At 38.6% G+C, this 20,070-nt stretch overlaps 2 protein-coding genes across 3 annotated transcripts in view; both read left to right on the top strand.

Annotated features, from left to right (window-relative positions):
- The window catches only part of fbxo43 (F-box protein 43), an 8,139-nt gene extending 5,171 nt beyond the window's left edge, over window positions 1-2,968 (top strand). For both annotated transcript variants that reach the window (XM_017413139.3, XM_025005260.2), the window contains exons 4-6: window positions 343-445; window positions 1,437-1,613; window positions 1,734-2,968. In XM_017413139.3, coding sequence (XP_017268628.1) covers window positions 343-445; window positions 1,437-1,613; window positions 1,734-1,982 — 529 coding nt within the window. In that variant the 3' untranslated portion in view covers window positions 1,983-2,968. The remainder of the gene's footprint in view (window positions 1-342; window positions 446-1,436; window positions 1,614-1,733) is intronic.
- LOC108234167 (regulator of G protein signaling 22) overlaps window positions 2,626-20,070 on the top strand; it is a 23,926-nt gene continuing 6,481 nt past the window's right edge. The window contains exons 1-17 of the mRNA XM_037980333.1: window positions 2,626-2,706; window positions 2,935-2,997; window positions 3,077-3,259; window positions 3,332-3,417; window positions 4,402-4,577; window positions 5,099-5,705; window positions 5,841-6,002; window positions 6,221-6,389; window positions 8,372-8,494; window positions 8,760-8,861; window positions 9,665-9,859; window positions 11,319-11,411; window positions 13,136-13,317; window positions 13,399-13,570; window positions 15,656-15,820; window positions 18,265-18,333; window positions 19,561-19,719. Of these exons, the coding sequence (XP_037836261.1) occupies window positions 2,626-2,706; window positions 2,935-2,997; window positions 3,077-3,259; window positions 3,332-3,417; window positions 4,402-4,577; window positions 5,099-5,705; window positions 5,841-6,002; window positions 6,221-6,389; window positions 8,372-8,494; window positions 8,760-8,861; window positions 9,665-9,859; window positions 11,319-11,411; window positions 13,136-13,317; window positions 13,399-13,570; window positions 15,656-15,820; window positions 18,265-18,333; window positions 19,561-19,719 (2,787 nt within the window). The remainder of the gene's footprint in view (window positions 2,707-2,934; window positions 2,998-3,076; window positions 3,260-3,331; window positions 3,418-4,401; window positions 4,578-5,098; window positions 5,706-5,840; window positions 6,003-6,220; window positions 6,390-8,371; window positions 8,495-8,759; window positions 8,862-9,664; window positions 9,860-11,318; window positions 11,412-13,135; window positions 13,318-13,398; window positions 13,571-15,655; window positions 15,821-18,264; window positions 18,334-19,560; window positions 19,720-20,070) is intronic.

The following is a 20,070-nucleotide window of genomic DNA, read 5'->3' as shown; positions in this document are numbered from 1 at the left end:
TATTTAGAGTTTTTATTTATTGCAGTCTGTCTTCCTTACTAACACTGTTTACATGCAAAGTTGTTTTTTTTATTAATTTATCAATAATTAGGATGAATATATAGAATATTTAAATAAAAAGAAAAATCATGTCCTAAATTGTGACTATAACGACTAAATTTACTAAATTAACTAGTTACTAAGAAACAGCATTTCAGCTACAATGTTCAAAAAAGATGAGAGCTTGCAGTTGGAATTAGCAGTCAATTATTAAAGAATTGAATATTAGTCACAGGCATGGCCAGAGAGTATTGAAATGTTGGTGTCCTTTGTTTTTTTAATCCCATTTAAATTTTTTAATAGATGTGGTCTGGTATGCAAAAGCTGGAATGAAACTATTCTGCAGGACAATCAAGCTAACCTGAGGAGAAAAGACTATCTGAGTGAGGTAGAGGCTGCACTTGAGGTAATTAGTTTTTTTTGGTGACTCTAAACTATAAACTCAGATAAATTAGAAATGTAACATTTTCACAGACAACACTGTGGCTTCAGCTTTGATATTACATCCATTGATTACTTTCTGAAAGTTTAAAACCCATCCAGTAGTTCATGAGATTTGTTAACAAGCAGAGTTGTGTCCACTAATTAATGTTAGTTTTAAAAACATTTTGTAAGAGTGTTTAAGTTAAGTTTACTCTAACCTAACAACACATTTTAACTCTAATTTAAACTGTTATTGCCATTTTTGTGTTTTCTAATATCAATTGCCTTGTAGTGACCATCTTGAATTGGGTTGACTCCAAACGTTAATCGGTTGTGGATTTTTTTTCAAGGATTAGTTTCTGAGAGTTTAATTAAAATGTATCCAGTGGTTTGAGATATTTTGCTAACACAACAGGCAAATAAACACAGAGGCAAACACATTATTATCCTTTATATAATTATTTACTGCTCAGTGTTCTGAACATTTACATTGAATTTTTAGGTACCCAGTGATTAAATTACATGAGTTTACATTTAAACATCTGGAAATTGTGCAGCATGATATAAGTAGGTACTTATTTAAGTTGCAATGATAAGTCCTTTATTAACTGTGACACTTTTGTTAAAAATGTAGTTTATTTCAAATACCTACAAATATATGAATTGCTACAAAAAGTAAAATTTTTAAGTGGTCTTTGTCTGTGTAACTTCTTTTTAACCAAATCCAAGCACTACTAAGCATTCCTTATACACATGCACACTGTCAGACACCACTTTTATAAAGTATTTTCACTCTGTATATACTCAGTATTTTTTTTTTATCCACACACTAATAAGCTCATTAGAGGCAGCAGAAGACTTCAGTGTTTTGCTCAGGGACAATGAGACGTGATGAAGCTTTTTACTCTGAAACAATGTGATGGTGAGTTCATTAACTATAGAGGAAATTGATGTTCTGCTTGCTGTTGTCATAGTGCGGTGGTGCTGTCCAAGTCTCTGATGCAGAGACCAGAGTTACTCTGCTGAAAAGGTCAGCCTTAAAGACCGTTCAGGCCCAGTCCAGGACCTCCAGCTTCTGCACCCCACAGTCAACAAATAGCACTTTAACCCCGTCACAGTACAGCAGCAGCAAACGGAATAAATTTCTGGAGGTGAGCACTTGTTGCTTGTAATACATTAGTAAATGTTATAGTTCTCATAAATGGGAAGATGTTTAAATAGAGTTTATAAAACCTTTCAGTTAGAAGTCATTTTAAGTAACTTTCTTTCAGGTTGCTAAAACCCTCTTCATCGATGAGTGCCTCAAGCCCTGCCCGAGGTGTCAGGATCCTGCGAGGTGTCATTCAGTGAAAGGGGAGGGAGTGTGCAGCCGAGCTGACTGTGGTTTTCAGTTTTGTACGTCATGCTTGTGCGCCTTCCATGGCTCCAGGGAGTGTGGAAGTCGGTCCGGAGGCCGACGCAAGAAGGACAATTTGCTCCCAGGAAGCGCTCAAAGCAAGCGAAACATTAGGAGACTGTGAGCAAAATATTTATACCATTCCTGTCTCCTTTGCAAAAGCCACTTTAGCACTTTTGTTTTTTTTTTTTTCCTCCAGTGCCAGATGATAAATATGTGGCTTGGATAGCTTGTAAATTAACACAATCTGTGCTTTTCAGTGTCTGTCTGAGATAGTTTTTGTACTTTCTCACTTTTGCAACACATAGTTCTAATATGTTTTTAATTGTGCATGTGATGGATGTGTCAGCAGCTGATGTAAGTTAGCTGTAGATGGACTCTTCCTGACACTGACTTTACAAAATGTTTTTTTTTTTTTTTTTTTAAATTTTTTTTACGTTTTTCTCATCTGTCTCATTTGTAGTCCTCTGCTGTAATCTCCACAGTTACTGTAGTTTGGTGCCATCTAGTGCTGTGATTAGTTTGCTGCAACAGGGATGCTCCAGTGTTTGACTTTTTACATTTTATGTTGGTCATGTTGAACATTACAATGTAATTTCCATGAATATTTTAGAATAAACTAACTTTGAGGTACCAAAGCAGAAATGCATCCACTGTAGAAGGTTTTGGTCTCTGTCTGGCTCTCTGTGGTTAAACTTTTACAGCCCTCTTGTTTTGAAAATGCGTCCACCTCCATAGCAACCTGGACTGTCTGTAATTACAGACCAATGGGACTGCCCGGCCTGGCAGGAAATGCAGTACAGGCTTTTACATGTTTGATTATACAATGTGCGGACTCATTTCAACAGGTAAGAACACTTCAAGCTTTTGTAGATAGTTAACAAAGTGACTCAAAAACCAACTTGTCCATTTTGTCTGTGTTAAGAAATTCCCCACCTTACTTCTGAGAACTTTGTGAGTACAGCTTTTGATTACTGACAATTCAGTACTTTATTGTATCAGCAGTTTGGGTTTGTTGAATTTTCAGACTTTGCTTCAATCAGTGTTTGAATATTAATTTATTTTCCTCCACACAGGAGAGTTCTTTGGCCTCTGATAATGTATTGGCTCATTTCTTCAATGATTTCCTTAGTCTGCCGGTAAACACAGATTTCAGCACGTATACGACAGCCCCATAACCTTTAAAAATAAAAAATCAACCTATTTCCATTTTCCCAGTCTTTCTCAGAGATTTTGCTGTACAACCAGGATACGGGACAGTTTGAGGTGGTAAATGGAGCAGCCCATTTTGTTTCCAGAAAGATCAGCACTGCTCTGAATCGTAGTAAATCCCAAATCCTCAGGGGTGACCTGACGGTGCTGATGAGGACCCCCCCGGCAGACAACAGTTACACTGTCTGTGTAAGTGTCATTTGTCTGAAAAAAGACAGGAACTTTCTCAGGCATAATTTGAGAAACCTCTGACTTTTACAGTGCTTGGATCGAGAGCAAGGACTTCAGTGGCTCAGAAGAGAAAGATTGACCTTTTTTCTCCAGAGTGATTACTATTACCAATACAGGTAAAACCTTTTTGGATCTAGCTGTTTTAAAGTCTGCAGTGTAAAACAAAGGAATTGTACCAACAAGTTTCAGGGTTCCAGTTTCATTCTGTGTTACAAGTGTTAAATTCTTCAGCTTCACACTGTTGTCATCCATCTTATGAGACCAGGATTATCTTAATGCATCTTGTGGCTTTAATGTTATTTTCAGTTCTGCTACAACATGTTTAATTATCTTAATTTAAACAATCATCACATAAAAAAATGAAAGGCCTAGCATTTCATGAAGGAATGTGTATCACCCACCATCTTTCATGCCAGAGCTTTAGGCTAAGATCATGTTACATTGAGAAAAGCCAAAGTTGCACCTGTTTTTGTCCAACCTTGTAAATGATGTCATGCAGTCTCATATGATATTAAGATCTCGCAAGATGTGTTAGCATTCAAAGTATGTGTTGTGAATGACTCTGTTACTAATACTAAATTATAATTCAAAATCTAATAAATCAAGCAAGTTATAGTTTAGTTTTACATTGGGTAATGTTAATTAGTTTTGGCAGCCATTTTGAATGAGTCCAAAACATTAGATCCAACAGAGTTTTACACCTAATGATTACTCTGAAAGTTTCAAGTCTTTCTCCTGGTTCATGAGATGTTTTGCTGAAAGACTCATGAGCTCAGACACAGGCAAAAAACATTGTCACCCTTTTGCCTTTATTAACTTCAACACCAGCTGTCAGAAAAATCTTGTCATTTTGCGTTTAGTAGGTGCTGAGAATGGCAGCTGTATTATCAGCTGCTGCCCCGTTTTCCTCCGCTGTGTTCTTATTCCTTAAGCATGATGTGAGAAGCCTTAGGACCACATCTCTGCACAGATCAGATGACTGACACACTTAAATTTCCACCTGAAGGAAAGGCAGTGATAAATAAATTGTTAGTTGACTGTTGCAGTATGTTAATGTTTAAAGGAAAACATTTGTCTGATGAATATTTGGTGTTTTCCAGACTAGCCAAGCTCTTGTTGCAGTGGGACCAAAACGTTCGTTGCCAGAGAGGAAAAAGCAGCTCAAGTCTAACCACCTTTTCAGCCTCAAAATTACAGAATTTCCCCCAATTGTTTCAAGGAAACGTCAATGCACTGTGTAGGTCACATTCTCAAGAGAGCATTTCTGCGAAGCAAGGTAGGTGTCAGTTTTCAGTAATGGAAAGTTAATAATAGAAAACATAAATATAGTATTTACATAAATAAAACAAAAGAATAAATAAAAAAGTAAGGTAAGCCTGCAACAAAAAGAGCCAAAAGAGAATCAATTTCCTTTGGAAGTATAACTATTGTTTAAAATGTTAAAAGTAATTGATTGTTTTTCAATTACCTTGTCTTTATGAACTTAGTTTATAGACAAAAAGCATTGAATACTTTTTAACCTCCTGACTACAAGGAAAAAAAATTGTCTAATCACAGTTTTATTACTAAATTTACCCAATCTTTGTAAGGTAATTACATTCATATTTGCTAAGTCCATGTTTGCAAAGCCCTAAATGTCCTACGTAGATAGCAAAAGGATTTAATTCAGTACTATGCATTGGGTGGTTTACAAATGTCCTCCACTGAGGACAAATTTGAACTACTGGTCAGGAGGATATGTTACTGCAGCAGTTCAGTCAGTAAAACAACCTACTTGTTCCTCTTTTTCCTCTTCAGGTGTCTCCTCTCATCATAAATATGAGAAAACTCAGAAACTCCACAGCTCACAAAGAAATTTCACTCTGTCAGCAGATGTCAGAGAAAACGAATACCTCAGAGACAGCGTTTGTGAAACTTATGATTCTCCTGAAAAACACTTTGAGTACCTGGCTTTCAAAGTGGTTAATCAAGTGATTAGAGCGGCAGTGATTGTGGTGCATGGTCTGAGCCAGGCTCACACATCTCACCGTGTCACCAACTTTGGACGCCAAACAAACTGCAGCAGCACAAACGAGGGCAAGAAATGTACAATTTGGAAAGCTTTAGGAGATGAAGATGGAGAAACATTTGATGAAAGGAAAGAAAAACATCAAGACGGCCTGAGGGGGAGCAGAAGGACAGAAAAGACAGAATGGGATGAGAAGACTTGGACCATGGGGAGTAAGTTCACAAATCAGGAAAATGGACTGGATGTGTTTTGGCATGGCTCCTGTTGGGTTTGTAAAAGGCCAGGCTTCGATGAGTTCCAGGAGTTTTTGCAAGGAACATCAGGAGAGAATCTCCTTAATCTGTGGATGGATATAGAGAGACTAAAAGCTACACAGCACAGTGAGAGAAAAAACAGGTACACAGTATTTTACTTGGACATACTTCATTTGTATTCTGTGGTTCAGGCCAGTTTTAATGAGTCTTTCTTTTGATATCAGTGCAGGTTGTTTGTAACTGGAATAAAAATAAGTGTCAGATATATTTGTTTCAGGTATTTGGTCCTGATGAGGAGCTGGTACCTGGTGAGCAGCAGTCCCAGCAGACTGAACAGGGAGCTGCTCTCCACACTGGGACTGACCACCTCCCTCTGCTGGACAGAAGAGAAACTGCGCTCAGTTCAGCCCTGCATTACAGAGTCTCTGCTCTGCTACTGGTGGGATTTACTGTTTTTGTCTTACACATTACTGTAATGTACAAGGATTTCTACCTAAACAACTTTGGCAATCTGTTCATTTTACAACAGTAACTCATGAAATGCACAATATGCTTGATTTTGAATATTCTCGATATTCTGTACTGTATATTTTGTGTTTTAATTGGATTTATTTTCAAATCTTCTATCAGGTAACTTTAAATCTCTTGTTTGCACAGGGGTCCTCGGTTCTGGTCATCTCAGTGTGTTCAGGATGTCTCTCCTTGTGTGGGACTGTGGACAGGGGAGTCCATGTCAAGAAGACAACCCTGCCATGGCTGTGCACCTCTAAGCTATCCTCACCCTCACACCAGTTTGTCCCAGTCCTCCCATGCTTCTTGTGCACAGGTAGGCAATGTGATACCAGGTGCTCTCCACTCTCTTGAGCTTTCATTGGCTGTCTGCCTATTAAAGTAATATTGGATGTTTTTCTGTGAGTAAGTTTGGTTGTTTTAATTTTAAATAGAGCATAAATAAAAGTTGAGCTAATCAGTAAATTTAGAATGCATCAGTTTGGGGTCATTCATCAAAGGAAAGCATCTGTGTCCAGGTTTTATCCAGGTTTTTTGCTACATATTATAGATATGAAAAATCTGTGCACGCCTCTGTTAAAATAATAAAAAATAATTTCAAAACTTTTTTTTACCTTTACTGTGGCAAATGTCCTATTCAACCCAACAAAAAATGTTCAGGGAAAAATATAAAAAGAAACAATAGGCTGAGTGCGTAAGTGTGCACACCCTTAAATTAATAATTTGTTGAATCACCTTTTGATTTAAGAACTGATTTCATTCTTTTGGGAACAAAGCTGCCATCAAATAAAATGACTCTGATTAATCTGAAATAAAAAGCAGATGTTTTGGTAGGATATTCCTGACATTTACTCAGTTGCTTCCCACAGTAAAAGACAAAGTTCATAGGGAGCTCGCAAAGCATCAGAAGGATCTCATTGTTGTCAGGAGATGGTTACTAAAGTTGTCAGCTTTAGGAATCACATGTGAACAGTGCAGTCATCAAGAAGTGGAGAAAATATGAAACAACAGTGACATCACCTAGAGATGGACTTTCCTCCAAAACTGAAGAAAGACGAGACAGAAACTGATCCGGGAAGCTGCCATGAGGTCTACAGCAACACTGACGGAGCTGAAGGAAATTCTGACAGGTTCTAGATGTGACAGCTATCTCCTTTGTTCTCTATATGTCTGGGCTCTGGTTTAAGGAAGCCTTTTCTGACAAAAAAAAAAAAAAATACTGCAAAAATATAAATGAGGTCTCCCAAAAGCATGTGGGAAAATGTGTTATGGTCTGTTCAACCCAAAGCTGAATTTTTCTGCCACAATTCCAAAGGTCAGTTTGGAAACAAGCCTGAGATTCACCAAACGAACATCATACCCACAGTGAAGCATGGTAGTGGCAGCATCAGGCTGTTGGGTTGCTTTTCTAAAATTATACACAAGCTGTGTATAACTGAGCTGTGCACAAGAGATGCTTTGATTATTTTTGGGAGGAAGAGTGTGTAAATATTACAAATTCAAAATATTGTCTGCTGATAGACTTCCACCCAAAAAGACAGAAGGTTGTAATTAAATCTGAAGCTGTTTCCTCTTCGTATTAGTTTTGAGGTGTGCACACTTTTTACATCCATCCTATTGCATTGTTTTAGTTTTTAGACTTTTCCCCACAACAATTTTTTTTTCAGTTGAGTTGTACACCACAAGTAAAGGTAGAAAAAGTTTTGAAAATATTTGTCATGAGTTCATTGGGCGGCTGTGGATCAGTGGTTAGAGCAGTCGTCCTCCAACGAGACAGCTGGTGGTTTGATTCCACCGGTCTGCAACATGTTGAAGTGTCCCTGAGCAAGACACTGAACCCCATCGGTGTATGAATGCGATCTAAAGCACTGATTAGACTCCATAGAATGATTTATTCAGATTAGCTTCACAGAGATGTAGTAGAGTGCTGTGTGAATGTGAGTGGATGGGTAAATGAGGGCACAGATTGTATTGTAATGCACTTTGAGTGGCCTGGTTGGCTAGAAAAACACTATGCAAATGCAGTCCATTCATTTTTTTACATCACAGGAACAGACAGAACAGGGTTGTGTAGATTATTTATATCTACTGTATCTGTTTTCATTCCTAAATTGAATAATTATTCGGTTTTGGATGGTTGGCTAAATCAAACCAACTTTTGAACCTTTTTTTTAAAAAACCGGAAGCATCTTCTACACCTGCAGGTTTGGAAGTCACTATCATCACTAAGACAGTGTTTGCAGTGTACAATTCTAACTGTTTAGTATAAAACCTTTTCTTATAATTATATTTCATTAGTTGTTGTCTAGCAGACGTCAGCTGCTCTGCGGAGGAAGAACTGAAAAGATGGTGCAGGCTCTCAGTGTTGAATCCCAGTCTGGGTTGTACTTCACACACTTCTGTGAACAATCTGGGAACCAGGTACGATCTGAGCTCTGGGATATCAGAGTACTAAACTGGGATATCAATTTGATATCACAGCATAAATCTGTGGAACTTGTCAGCTGATTGTTATCTTTGAAACAGTGTTCATTGACGATAAACATTTAGTTTTGTTCACAAGGTTGGATGTATCTACAACTTATTTACTACAGTAGTCGTGAGTTAAATTGGTTATGCCAGGGTTAAAATTTTAAATTCAAAAGCTTTTATTAGTTTTTGAACACTTTGTTTCTGTCTGTCTCAGCTGTGGGTGGATGCAGTTTACTTCTGGACAGACTTGCTGCATTACCATGAGTTGTTCTGCCAGGATGGACCGGACCCTTACAGAGTCCAGAGAGAGGCACAGGTCAGCTCAAACACTCAGAACATCAGTCAGAATGAAAACAATCAATTCAGAGAAAATTAAAGGGCCAACATTCTTTAAAGAAATGCATTTTACCCACTGCCTTTCTTGCCAGAGTTTTAGACAAAGATCAACTTTTGATGAGAAATGACAGAGTTGTAGTCATTTTAGTGAAACCTTGAAAATAACGTTGTGCATGATCTGATCCATTATTGTGAGATCTGACTGTCAGAGTGACTGACTCCAAAACCTAATCAGCTGTAGATGTACATCCAAGGACTCAATGACAGTCTTGAATCATGTCGACTCCAGTACTTAATCAGTTGTACGTCCAATTAATACTTTCTGAGAGTTTCATTAAATTTGTTTAGTGATTCATTGGATATTTTGCTAACACACATTTTCTGTTGGACTGACTCTCTGCCCTCTTTGCCCCTCCCTTTTTAAGTTAAGAAACATTAAGTCATAAAAACCTTGAGTCAGACCCTCCAGCTTTGCTTCAGTCCAGTTATCCAGAACCATTGTGCCTGACTACAGTGAACCAAGGGAGGAGAGAAGAATGGTTTGGTCCAGAATACCTCACACTGAAACTATTTTTTTTTCTGTCAGTTGACTTTCAGTTCACCAGAGGCATGACATTTAGTTGTTTCCATCATGCTTTGGCCAAGAGGTTTATATGAGTGACATTTATTTGGTGTGATGGCAGCGCTGATGAGAGAAAGTAATATTGTAAGGGCACAGAGTGATGGCAATGATGAAAGTGATTGTGGTTTTGAGTTGAAAAGTTTTTCTTCTCTCTTCCCCAGCTCCTTTACTCCACGTATATTTTCAGCTCTGCCAGGAGGAGCATTAATGTTGATGTAGGAATCCAGAGGGAGGTGTACGACCGACTGCGGCCTGCTTTTGAGGAGCTGTTTGATGACGTTGAGGAACATGCACTCAGCATCCTGCTGGAGCCATGGACACTGCTGATCAGCAGGGACAAAGAGTCCCTCCAGCAGGTGTTTTTACTCGTGTTTTAACCCATACAGTGAGTTGTAAAAGTAGTCACCTCCTTGGTAATCTTTCTGTTTTGTAGCCTTACAGCCTGTAATTGAAATTGACATATTTGTTTATTTCTCTTTATATGCACACTACTAGGTATATGTCAAGGACAAGACGACACAAGGAGTTTCTCCAAGACTGCAAAGTTTATTAAAACAAATTAGATAAAATGTAAAACTACCTGAAATATAAAACCAAAAATAGTGCAAACACAGTAGGATACTTTAAAGGTGTAAAAGACGATGAGTGTCAAGGACAATGGTTGTAGCCATCAACAACAAATGGACAAATTGACCATACTGGGCTTTCACCAAGCCAGCAACCCAAAAGAACTCAAAAGAAATGCAAAAAGTGGACATGCAAATAAAATTCATAAACAATCTTCTGGTTGCTTTAGCAATTAAGGTACCTTGTAATCCATTCAACATCATTTTGCCCCTCGGTTTTTGTCCAGGGCAGAGAGATGTTTCTGTATAAGAGGAGTCAAATGTTTTTCTTGATGTTGGTTAATATTGATTCAAAAATGAGTGCTCCATTATGCAACACCCTAATGTAGCTTCAGCTCTTCTGCAGAGATGGGAGGATCTGTCCAAAGGACCACTATTAGCTCCATGGAGCTGGGTTTCATGGCAGAATAGGAGGAAAAATGTTAGTGCCATGTCTGTTTGGTGTAACACACCTCATCAGGCGGTGAACACCATTCCTACAGTTTTGTCACAAAAAGTCCAGTGTTTACATTGATCAAGACCATGTAGACCAGCCTGAGAAAAAATATTGGCCCAGTTGGTAGGGAAGTTGCTCTCTGGTTGGGGGTTTTATTCCCAGCCCCTGTTGTGTGCTGAAGTGTTCTTGGGCAAGACTGTAAACCCCCCACAGCCCCTATATGCTTTTTTCACCTCCATCATTTCTTTATTAATCTGAATTATGTTTTGTCGGATTATTGTTTTAAATAAAATTAAAAATCTATTTAAATTCCAGGTTGTAAAGCAGAGAAATGGAAAGATTACCATGGGGTGAATACTTTTGCAGCCCACAGCAGATGCCTGTTAACAGCTCTTTGTGGTCACAACATATCTTTCAGGTGGATAAACATCCCTGTTTTGACAGCTCTGAGAAGTGTTTATTTTGCAAATTTCCTAAAGAAAACTGATCAGTAATTTGTCTATAGTATTACCATCTATGGTTGTGGATTGATTTAATTTTTATTATTATTGAAACCTCTCATCTTTAAAACATCTAAAATGAAAAAATAAAACAAAAAATGTCATAAAAAATAAAACAAAAGACTTAAATTCTCACTATGGTGCAGAAACTCCGTTTTTAGATTTGAGAATTTGGGATTATATTTTGCTTTGTTAAGAACCAACCAGATAAATTATTTGTTAAGTATAATAGCTGTTGTGTGTGTTTGTCCAGGTGTGCTTGCAGGAGGAAGTGAGGTGCATTGACAGTCAGGAGTACAGGGAACTCCAAAACCTTTACAAGGAGTCGGAGCGGCAACTGAGACAGGTCTGCCAGCATCAAACGGCTTCAGCATGTAAAACATACTAGAGATTGGTTCATGATAGTAAATGTTATTATGAAAATGATGTATTATCAGTGTTTATGGGTTGCAGCTGAGATTTTAGGGTTAAAACCACAAACCTTAAAGTATTTTACTGTGATTTTATTTTTAGACCAACACAAAGTAGAGCACAATTTTGAAGGGGAAGGAAAATGATTTTCAAAATTTTTTTTACAAAGAAAGATCTAAAAAGTGTGGCACGCATTTGTGTTCAGCCCCAATATTTTGTACAACCATCCTTTGGTACAATTACAGCTGCAAGTCTTTTAGGATTTGTCTTTGCCAGCTTTTGTAAACTAAAATGTAGACCCATTCCTTTTTGTAAAACAGCTGCAGCTCAGTCAGATCTGATGGACAGTGTCTGTGAACAGTGGTTTTCAAGTCTTACCACTGATTATCAGTTGGATTTAGGTCTGGACTCTGACTGGGCCATTCTAACACATGAATATGTTTTTTTTTTATTTTTATGATTTGAACTGCTCCACTGTAGCTCTGGTTGAATGTTTCAGGTCATTGTCCTGCTGGAAGGTGAACCTCCGTCCCAGTCTCAATTCTTTTGCAGCCAGGCAGGTTTTATATCAGTATTACCCTGTATTTAGCTTCATCCATTTTTTCATTTACTCTGACCATCTTTCCTGTTCCGGTTGAAGAAATGTATCCACACAGCATGATGCTGCCACCACCATGCTTCGCAGTAGTGATGGTGTGTCTAAGGTGATGTACAGTGTTATTTTTCCGCCACTTATAGTGTTTTGCATTAAGCCCAAAAAGTTCAATTTTGTACAGTTTTGTCCTGTCTGGTGTGTTCCTTGGTGTGGCTCAGCAGAGCAGCGGTTAGAGCTGTCACCTGACAGCAAAAAGGTCACAGGTTCGGGACTTCCTGTGAGGAGAGGAGTTTACATGTTCTCTCTGTGCCTGGGCAGATTTCTTTCCTCCCACAGACCAAAAACATGCATGTTAATTTATTTGGTACCTTGTCACCTTGTAAGTGAGAGCATGAATGCTTGTTTGTCTCTATGTGGTCCTGTGATGGATCAACAACCTGTCCAGGGTGTCCCCCACAGTGACTGCTGGAGATAAGCACCAGCTTCCTTGTGACCCTGCATGAAAAAGAGGATAAAGAAAATGGATGGCTATGTGTTCCTTGGTCTTCATGATGCTGATCACTAATGTTTTGTAACAAACCTGTAAGGCCTTTACAGAACATCAGGGTTTATGCTGAAATGTAATTACACACATTTTAGTTTGGAGTATCAGAGCTGAATGTACAAACAAATGCACATCACACTTGAATAACTTTTATCTGTAAAATATTTTGAAAATCATGTTCCATTTTCTTTCCTCCTCACAATTTCTACTTTGTGTTGGTCTATCACATAAAATCACAGTAAAATACTTTGAAGCTTGTGGTTGTAATATTACAAAATGTGGAGAATTATTGAATACTTTTTTAAGGCAGTGTATCTATAAAAACTGTTTACACTGGCCTTGTAAGACTTTTACATTGACGTCAAACTACTGTAGATCAGTGCAGCTCACAGTTTAATGGTGACATTGAAATGTCTGATAGGCTTCATGAGTATTATGGGATGCAGTGTATACACTTGCATACTGAATTTGGTGTTTTCTCTTTCATTATTCTCTCTGCTGTGTCTCATTCATGGAGCAGAGCGGGTCCAAGCTTTTGGCTTCAACTCTTAAACCATGGACTGACTCCTCAGAGAGTCCTCAGCTACGTGAGTCGTGGTCCAGTGTGTCTCCAGTCTACCAAGGGTATCGTTTAGGTTCCTTACTTCGGCAGCCTTACGAGATTGGGCACTTTATGTCTTTCTTACAGAAACAAGATGCCAGGTGGGCAGCGTAATCTAATGTTTAACAGTACTCAACAATGTTCATATGTTCATTTTTGGGACCATTTGTGTTTTTGTGCAGTATGCATTTGATGTGTTGGTTGGACCTGGAGCAGTACAGGAGGACTTCTCAGAAGGATGAGACATCATCAGACATCAGACAGGAGAGGTCATCATATATTGCTGCCAAATACCTCAACAAGAAATACTTCTTTGGCTCTGACAGTCCTGCAACAGCAGAACAACAAAATGATGTACGAACTTCAATCAGTTACATTATTAATTAAAGGCCGAGCATTTTTTGAAGAAATGCACGTCTGCCACCACCTTTCTTGCCAAGACGTCATTTCTCATCTTATGAGTTTTAACCATTTTGGTTAAATATTTAAAATACCATTATGTGCAATATCTTGCATGGTCTCATATGATCTGTTAGCACTCAGAGTGTGTTGTGAATGAGTCTCAGCTTCTACCACACCAGATTTTAGCTCAATGTCTGTATACTTTACTGAGATATAACCATTTTTGTGTTTTCTGAGGTCAGTTGGCTCCAGCAGCCATGTTGAATTGGATTGAGTCCAAAAGTTAATTAGTTGTAGATGTACACTGAATGATTACATTAGACAGTTTCATAAAAAAAATAGTGATTCATGAGATATATTGCTAACAGTACAGACAAACAAACACACACAGACACACTTACAAAAACTCTATTGCTTTGCCTTTGACGGCAGGCGATAAATAGATTTGCAAACATACCCATTATAGTGCAGTCACATCAGAGAATTTGAAACATTTCCAGCTATTTGGGAAAGCACCACAGATATGGCAGTAGAGACAGCCTGCCTGTGACACAAACATTTCAAAGTGGGATCTAAGTCCTAAAGGGGCTCATCATCCAGATTTGATAAACAGAGGCTGCTGCAGCTCTCACGCTATGCCCCGTCTCCCTCCTCCAGCATCCTGCAGACCTCAGGCTGACAGTTAGACAGTACTGTGTTGGCAGGGAGTAAGGGATGAGACCGCGTGGTTAGAATTAAAATGAGGACGAGAGGTGCATGGCTTGATTTCAGAAAGACAAAGATGATCAGAACCAGCTACAACCAGAGTCAGATGAAATTGGTCCTGACATTTATAGTTGGAGATTAGGTTTCTGGATTCTAGGATTACGGTGCTGCAGGAGGGCAGAACATGAACAGTTGGGAGGACTTGAAGGGATGTGCAGCAGTGGGACTGCTTTTATCTTTATGGCTCCAAAGGATTTACAGAAAACACTGTCATTCTCTGTGTGACAGCATTAGGATTTCCACTGTTTACTACTGATAGCTAACTGAACAAAATGTTTGTGTAAATTAAAGGCCTAGCATTCCTTAAAGGAGAACATATTGCCCACCGTCTTTCATGTCAGAGTTTGAAACTAAAGTCCTTTTTTGTTGAAAAGTGACGGAGTTGTTGTCATTTTGGTCAAACCTTGTAAATGATGTTATGCAAGAATACACAAGATGTGTTTGATGTGGTAGCAGTCGAGAGTCATTCACAACACATACTCTCAGGGCAGATTTAGCCTAATTTTACAGATCAAAATCTGTAAAAGTAGATGTACATCCAGTGATTAGTTTCTGAGAGTTTCACTCAAATCTGTTCAGTAGTTCATGATAGCTTTTGCTAACAGACAGACAAATTAACACACAGACATAAGCAAAAACATTGTTACCCTTTTGCCTTTGATGGCAGGCGATAAATCCTTGAACAAGACCTTCATCGTATTGTTCTGTATTTCATTAATAGTACCTAAATAACTATACAAACTACATGAGTGCAGCTCTGGGAGGATTGTCTCTCGCAGCAGCTCTTGCATCTTGCTGTTGGTTCTCTGTTCGTCGCAGAGACTGACAGCTTTACAGCTTTGGCCCTTTGCTCTTTCAGTCGCACAATGCCCCCTTTCATCTCCTGACTCCCACTTCATGACTGGTTCTCATTTCAAAAGCCCATGAGAACGGACCAGAGCAGACATGCCTGTGTGCGTGCAAAACAAAACTAAAGTATAAAAAATAAAAACAAAACAAAAGTGAGACACGGTCGCATTGATGTATGAGGACAAACCAGGGAGGAAAGAGGAGGAAGATTGTGGGAATGATGCAGAGCACAGCAGGAGACAGGAAGGAGAGATGTTTTCTGTGGGGTTTTCCACAGTTGTTCATAGCTTCTCTTGTTTATCTGGTCAGATGTTTTTTTTTTTAATGTGATATTATAGGAAAACATTTTTAACCTTCATAGCACACACATGCAGCCATCTCCCTTCACCATATCTGTGTCTGCGCTCCTTTCCTTATGTGCAGATCCTACGACGGGCAGGTGGACTGGAGCGTCTGAAGTTAGAGTGTCTCTCAGACCCAGTTGTCATGGAGATTCAGGACATCATCAGGATGCACATGGAGGAAACATGGCTGCCTTTGTTTCTGTCCACGAAGGAGTTCACTGAGCGACAGAAACACAAACAGAAGGTTGACGCCTGATTCCTCACACCTTTATTCAACACCACCAACCTGCAGCTGTGTCAGATTCAGATAGTTACAGCTGCTAACACCTGCATTTAGCAAACTGGTCCTGCAACAACAGCTTTAAGTGTTTATACTTCTCTACACAAACATTTTAGTTGAACTTGATCATTGTGTTGCATGAACAAATAGTTGTGTGTATCTGTAAAACACAACACCTGTGCTTGGCATCAGATAAAAAATGAGTACATATTCGAAAATAAGCTAAATTTCTGGTTTAGTTATTTTTAAATGAGTTATATGCTGCCTGGCTTTTTAATTTTGATTTGATTTTACTACATTTTGTCAATACATTTTGTATCAGTTTCTGTAGATTTTATTTACACACTCCTGGTGAATACTGAATATTTAACTTGCTAAGACTTTAAATACTGTGGGGTTTTTTCCTATACAAGGTGGAGTTTTACACAAAAATTCTTGTTGTACAAATTTCTGGAACATGTTCTAAACTCAAGTATTAGGACTGCTATCCTCTGCGACTCACCAGGAAGCTGAGAACACCACAAACATCTCAAGATGTTCTGGAGACATTTGGCAGACTCCCTCATGCATGACGTTCATCAACTAGTCGCAGCCCAGTGAGATGCTGCCTTAAGACTGATTTAACTATGGTAGCCATCTTGAATTGGATTGACTTTGACAGTTTAACAGTAGCAACTGTACATAAATTATTTTCTGCAAGTTTCATTAAAATCTATCCAGTGGTTCATGAGATATTTTGGCAACTGACACACAAACACACGCAGGCAAAAATCATTATTGTCCAACCTTTGCCGTTCAGACAGTGGATGATGATATTAATAATAAAACTTCAAAACAAGATCATCCATGAAAAATCAAAGAACCGCTATAAAAGTACAGATAAATCAAGCTGTCAAGCTTTACTTGAGTTGAATGCCAGTGAGTAGAAATGAGCCCTAAGAGCGCCTTAATGTTTTCTAAAGTCTGAGCAGATCTTATACAGAGGGGCAAATTCTTCCACAGATCAGAAACGGGAGCTGCAAAAACACGATTACCTCTACTTTTAGGTTCAGATGTCGGAAGGTTGTTTGACCTCAGTGGTCTTGGCGAAGAACTATGATGTAAAACATCTTGGAGAAAAGTCAGAGCCAGACCAATAAGAGCCTTAAAAATAGTCCTGTAACAAACAAAAAGCCAACAGCGGTGTTATCTGCTCACGTTTTCTTGTTCCTGCTAAAAGTCGAGCAGCAGCAACGTTTACTACTATCTGCAGATGAAGAGGGCTGATCTCTGCTTTTGTATTCAGTTACAATATATATTTGTGTTGTGATAAATACACAAATAACATTTTCAAAATCTTTGAAACTGAAGTAGAGCTTTGTCTTGGTGAAAAGACATAACTGAAAGAAGCCTGATTTGACAACTGAACTGATTTGCTTCTCCAGTTCGAAGAGCTGTCAAAGATTTCACCATCATTTCTTGGCACAGGGTCAAATAAATTGAGACAGAGTCCCAAGAATGTTAGCAGGGTTATCTACAAAATCCGCTGACGAAAAGATGACCTTTGTCTTGTTTTTATTATGATTAAGAAGATCAAATTCATCCATGTCCAGAGACCTCAGAGAAGTATTATTTTTATGGGCAAATCAATCTGACTGTCACTTAAATGGGATTTTATTTTTAAATGGATCCCAATGGCAGCATGTACCCCAATTCTAACAAAGTTGTGACATTGTGCAAAATGTAAATAAAAACAGAATGCAATGATATGGGAACCCATATGGATTTACGAGATTTGCAAATCATTGCATTCTTTTGTTATTTCTATTTTACTCAACGTCCCAACTCTGTTAGAATTGTGGTTGTATTATGTCTTTTAGTATACATCTCTTTATTTACTATTAGAAGAAAAAGTGAATGATTTAGAACCACATTCAACAGCATCTCACTGGGTTCTCCTATAGTTGTGACCTGTTTGACTCCAGCTGTGTGATCACAGCCTCACATTAGTCGAGATGAATCACTAAATGCTGTCAGCGTCCTGTTCGTCTCTCAGGTTGCTCCTTCAGGTGAAACACAGAAACCATAGAATCGGCTGCTCTGTCTCATTATGTTATCAAGTTTACAACGTTTACTGATTCAGCGACTCCTCATTAAGTAATGAGGAGTCGCAGGTTAGCGTTACACTCTGCAGAGGGAGAGGAGTTTAAAGCTGGAGATGTTTAAAGGGTGAAGAGGAGTGCAGAGGATCAGCGAGGCGGTTTCTTTTAAAGAGGAGATTGGAACAAACAAAAACGCAGAGAAAATTAAAACAAAGCAGAGAAGGAACAACAGAGGGAGATTTAAGAGATGCCCAGTGTCTCCTTTTAGAAGTCCCAGGTTATTCAGTTTCTGACTTCTGACCTCTGTCTTGTGTTTCTTTGTGGTAGCTGCAGACAGCAGACAGGCTCTCGCAGCACGTCTACTGCCGCCGCAGAGCCAGAAGAGAAGCCTGGAAGGTAAGAAGAAATCCTCCTGGGAATCTTAAGGTTTTAAATAGAGAGAAATTAGGTATTTCCTGTCCTGAGGACATGTGACTTGGCTTTGAGCACCAGCTTTGTCAGATACACGTTGGGGCTTGAAATTATTTTCCCAAATTGGATCCTAGATGGATAAAATTCAAGCATCAGCATCATCAAACTTTTTTAAATAGTGTTTTGTATTTTCCACAGCTTTGCTCCCATCCTTCCATGGTAGATTTAAAACATGAACATGTAGTATTGCAGACCGAATGATTACAGGAGAGATTTTATCTCAGTTTGTGACCAAATTTCTAAAAAACTAAAAACCTGCTATCTTTCATGTCAGAGTTTTAAACTAAAATCATCTTCCTTTGTAGCTGTTTTGGGCAAGTCTAATAACTTTATATGCAGTATTTTATATGCAGCTACTACCAGAATTACTTTTAGCTCAATATCTGTAAAATTCACTGAGTTGTAGCTATTTTGGTGTTGGCTAATATTAATTAGCTGTGGCGGCCATCTTAAATTAGATTGACTCAAAAAGTTAATTAGTTGTAGATGTACAGTGAATTATTTAAAATTCATCCTGGGGTACATGAGATAATTCCCTAACAGACAGAGTTGACTCCAAATAGTTATTGGCAAAATTTTAAACAAGGATTTTGTGCAAACTGTTGGCACTCAGAAATGTGTTGAGGATCAGTTTCAGCTACTACCACACCAAGCTTTAGGTCAATATCTTTACTGAATTACAACCAATTTTGTGTTTTTTTTAATGAGTTGGCTGTGGTGGACATATACCTGGGATGAGTCGGCTCAAGGAGAAAGATGTACATACTGTAACAGGTTCCCCACAGTCCGATAAGTGGACGTCTGGGCCTCACTTATACACTGCAGCACCTTTTTAGTCTCTCCAGGTGATGCAAAGCACTTTACAGTGTTTCTCATTCACCCATTTACACAGTGCTCTCTATTGTTTTCACACTTTATCCAGTTTTTTTATATTCTCACTCATTCACCAATAAGCATATCATAAGCAGTGGGGGGTTTAGTGTCTTGCCCAAGGACACTTAGGGAATCAGTCCTTTGACTGAAAGACAAGTCCCTACAACTGGGCTAAAGCTGTTTTTTACTTTCAGCAGCAGGCTAAAATATCATATTTTTACCATTACCAGTTGGCTGTAGGTGGTCTTAAATGTTACATAAGTGTTTTTCTCACTGCAGGTTCGGGGGTCGTGGATGAATTCTTCTACAGAGATCATGTTGTTTCGACGGGTTCTGTTGAACCCCACCACCTGCCAGCAGTTCCAGCACTTTGTCTCTCTGAAGGGAGACTTCCTGGAAAATGACGTGCGTTTCTGGGTGGAGGTGCAGAAGTACAAGGTAAAAGATACCTGAAGGCTGAGGTTTCTATGAGTCATATGGTGAATTTACCTACAAATGAATAAAATGTATATATTATTTTATCTTAATTAAAAAATCCAAAAAAAAGTTAAAAAACAAAAACAACTGGACTTCTATTCTGTAGCTGAAGACGTTTCGCTTCTCATCCGAGGAGCTTTCTCAATTCAGAAATAGAGAGGGTGGAGTTGAGCTTTTAAAGCTGAGATGTGATGTAAGCTGGATTGCTTGCAAATTGTTCTCACTCTCCTAACAATGGAGGCTCGTTAGAATCCTTGTTTGTCTGACTCACTGATGGGCCACTCTTGTCACATGAGTGCAGGTGTTGATTGG

Source organism: Kryptolebias marmoratus, linkage group LG16 (genome assembly GCF_001649575.2).
Source record: "Kryptolebias marmoratus isolate JLee-2015 linkage group LG16, ASM164957v2, whole genome shotgun sequence".
Lineage (NCBI taxonomy): Eukaryota > Metazoa > Chordata > Actinopteri > Cyprinodontiformes > Rivulidae > Kryptolebias > Kryptolebias marmoratus.
This window is presented reverse-complemented; position numbering and strand designations above follow the sequence as displayed.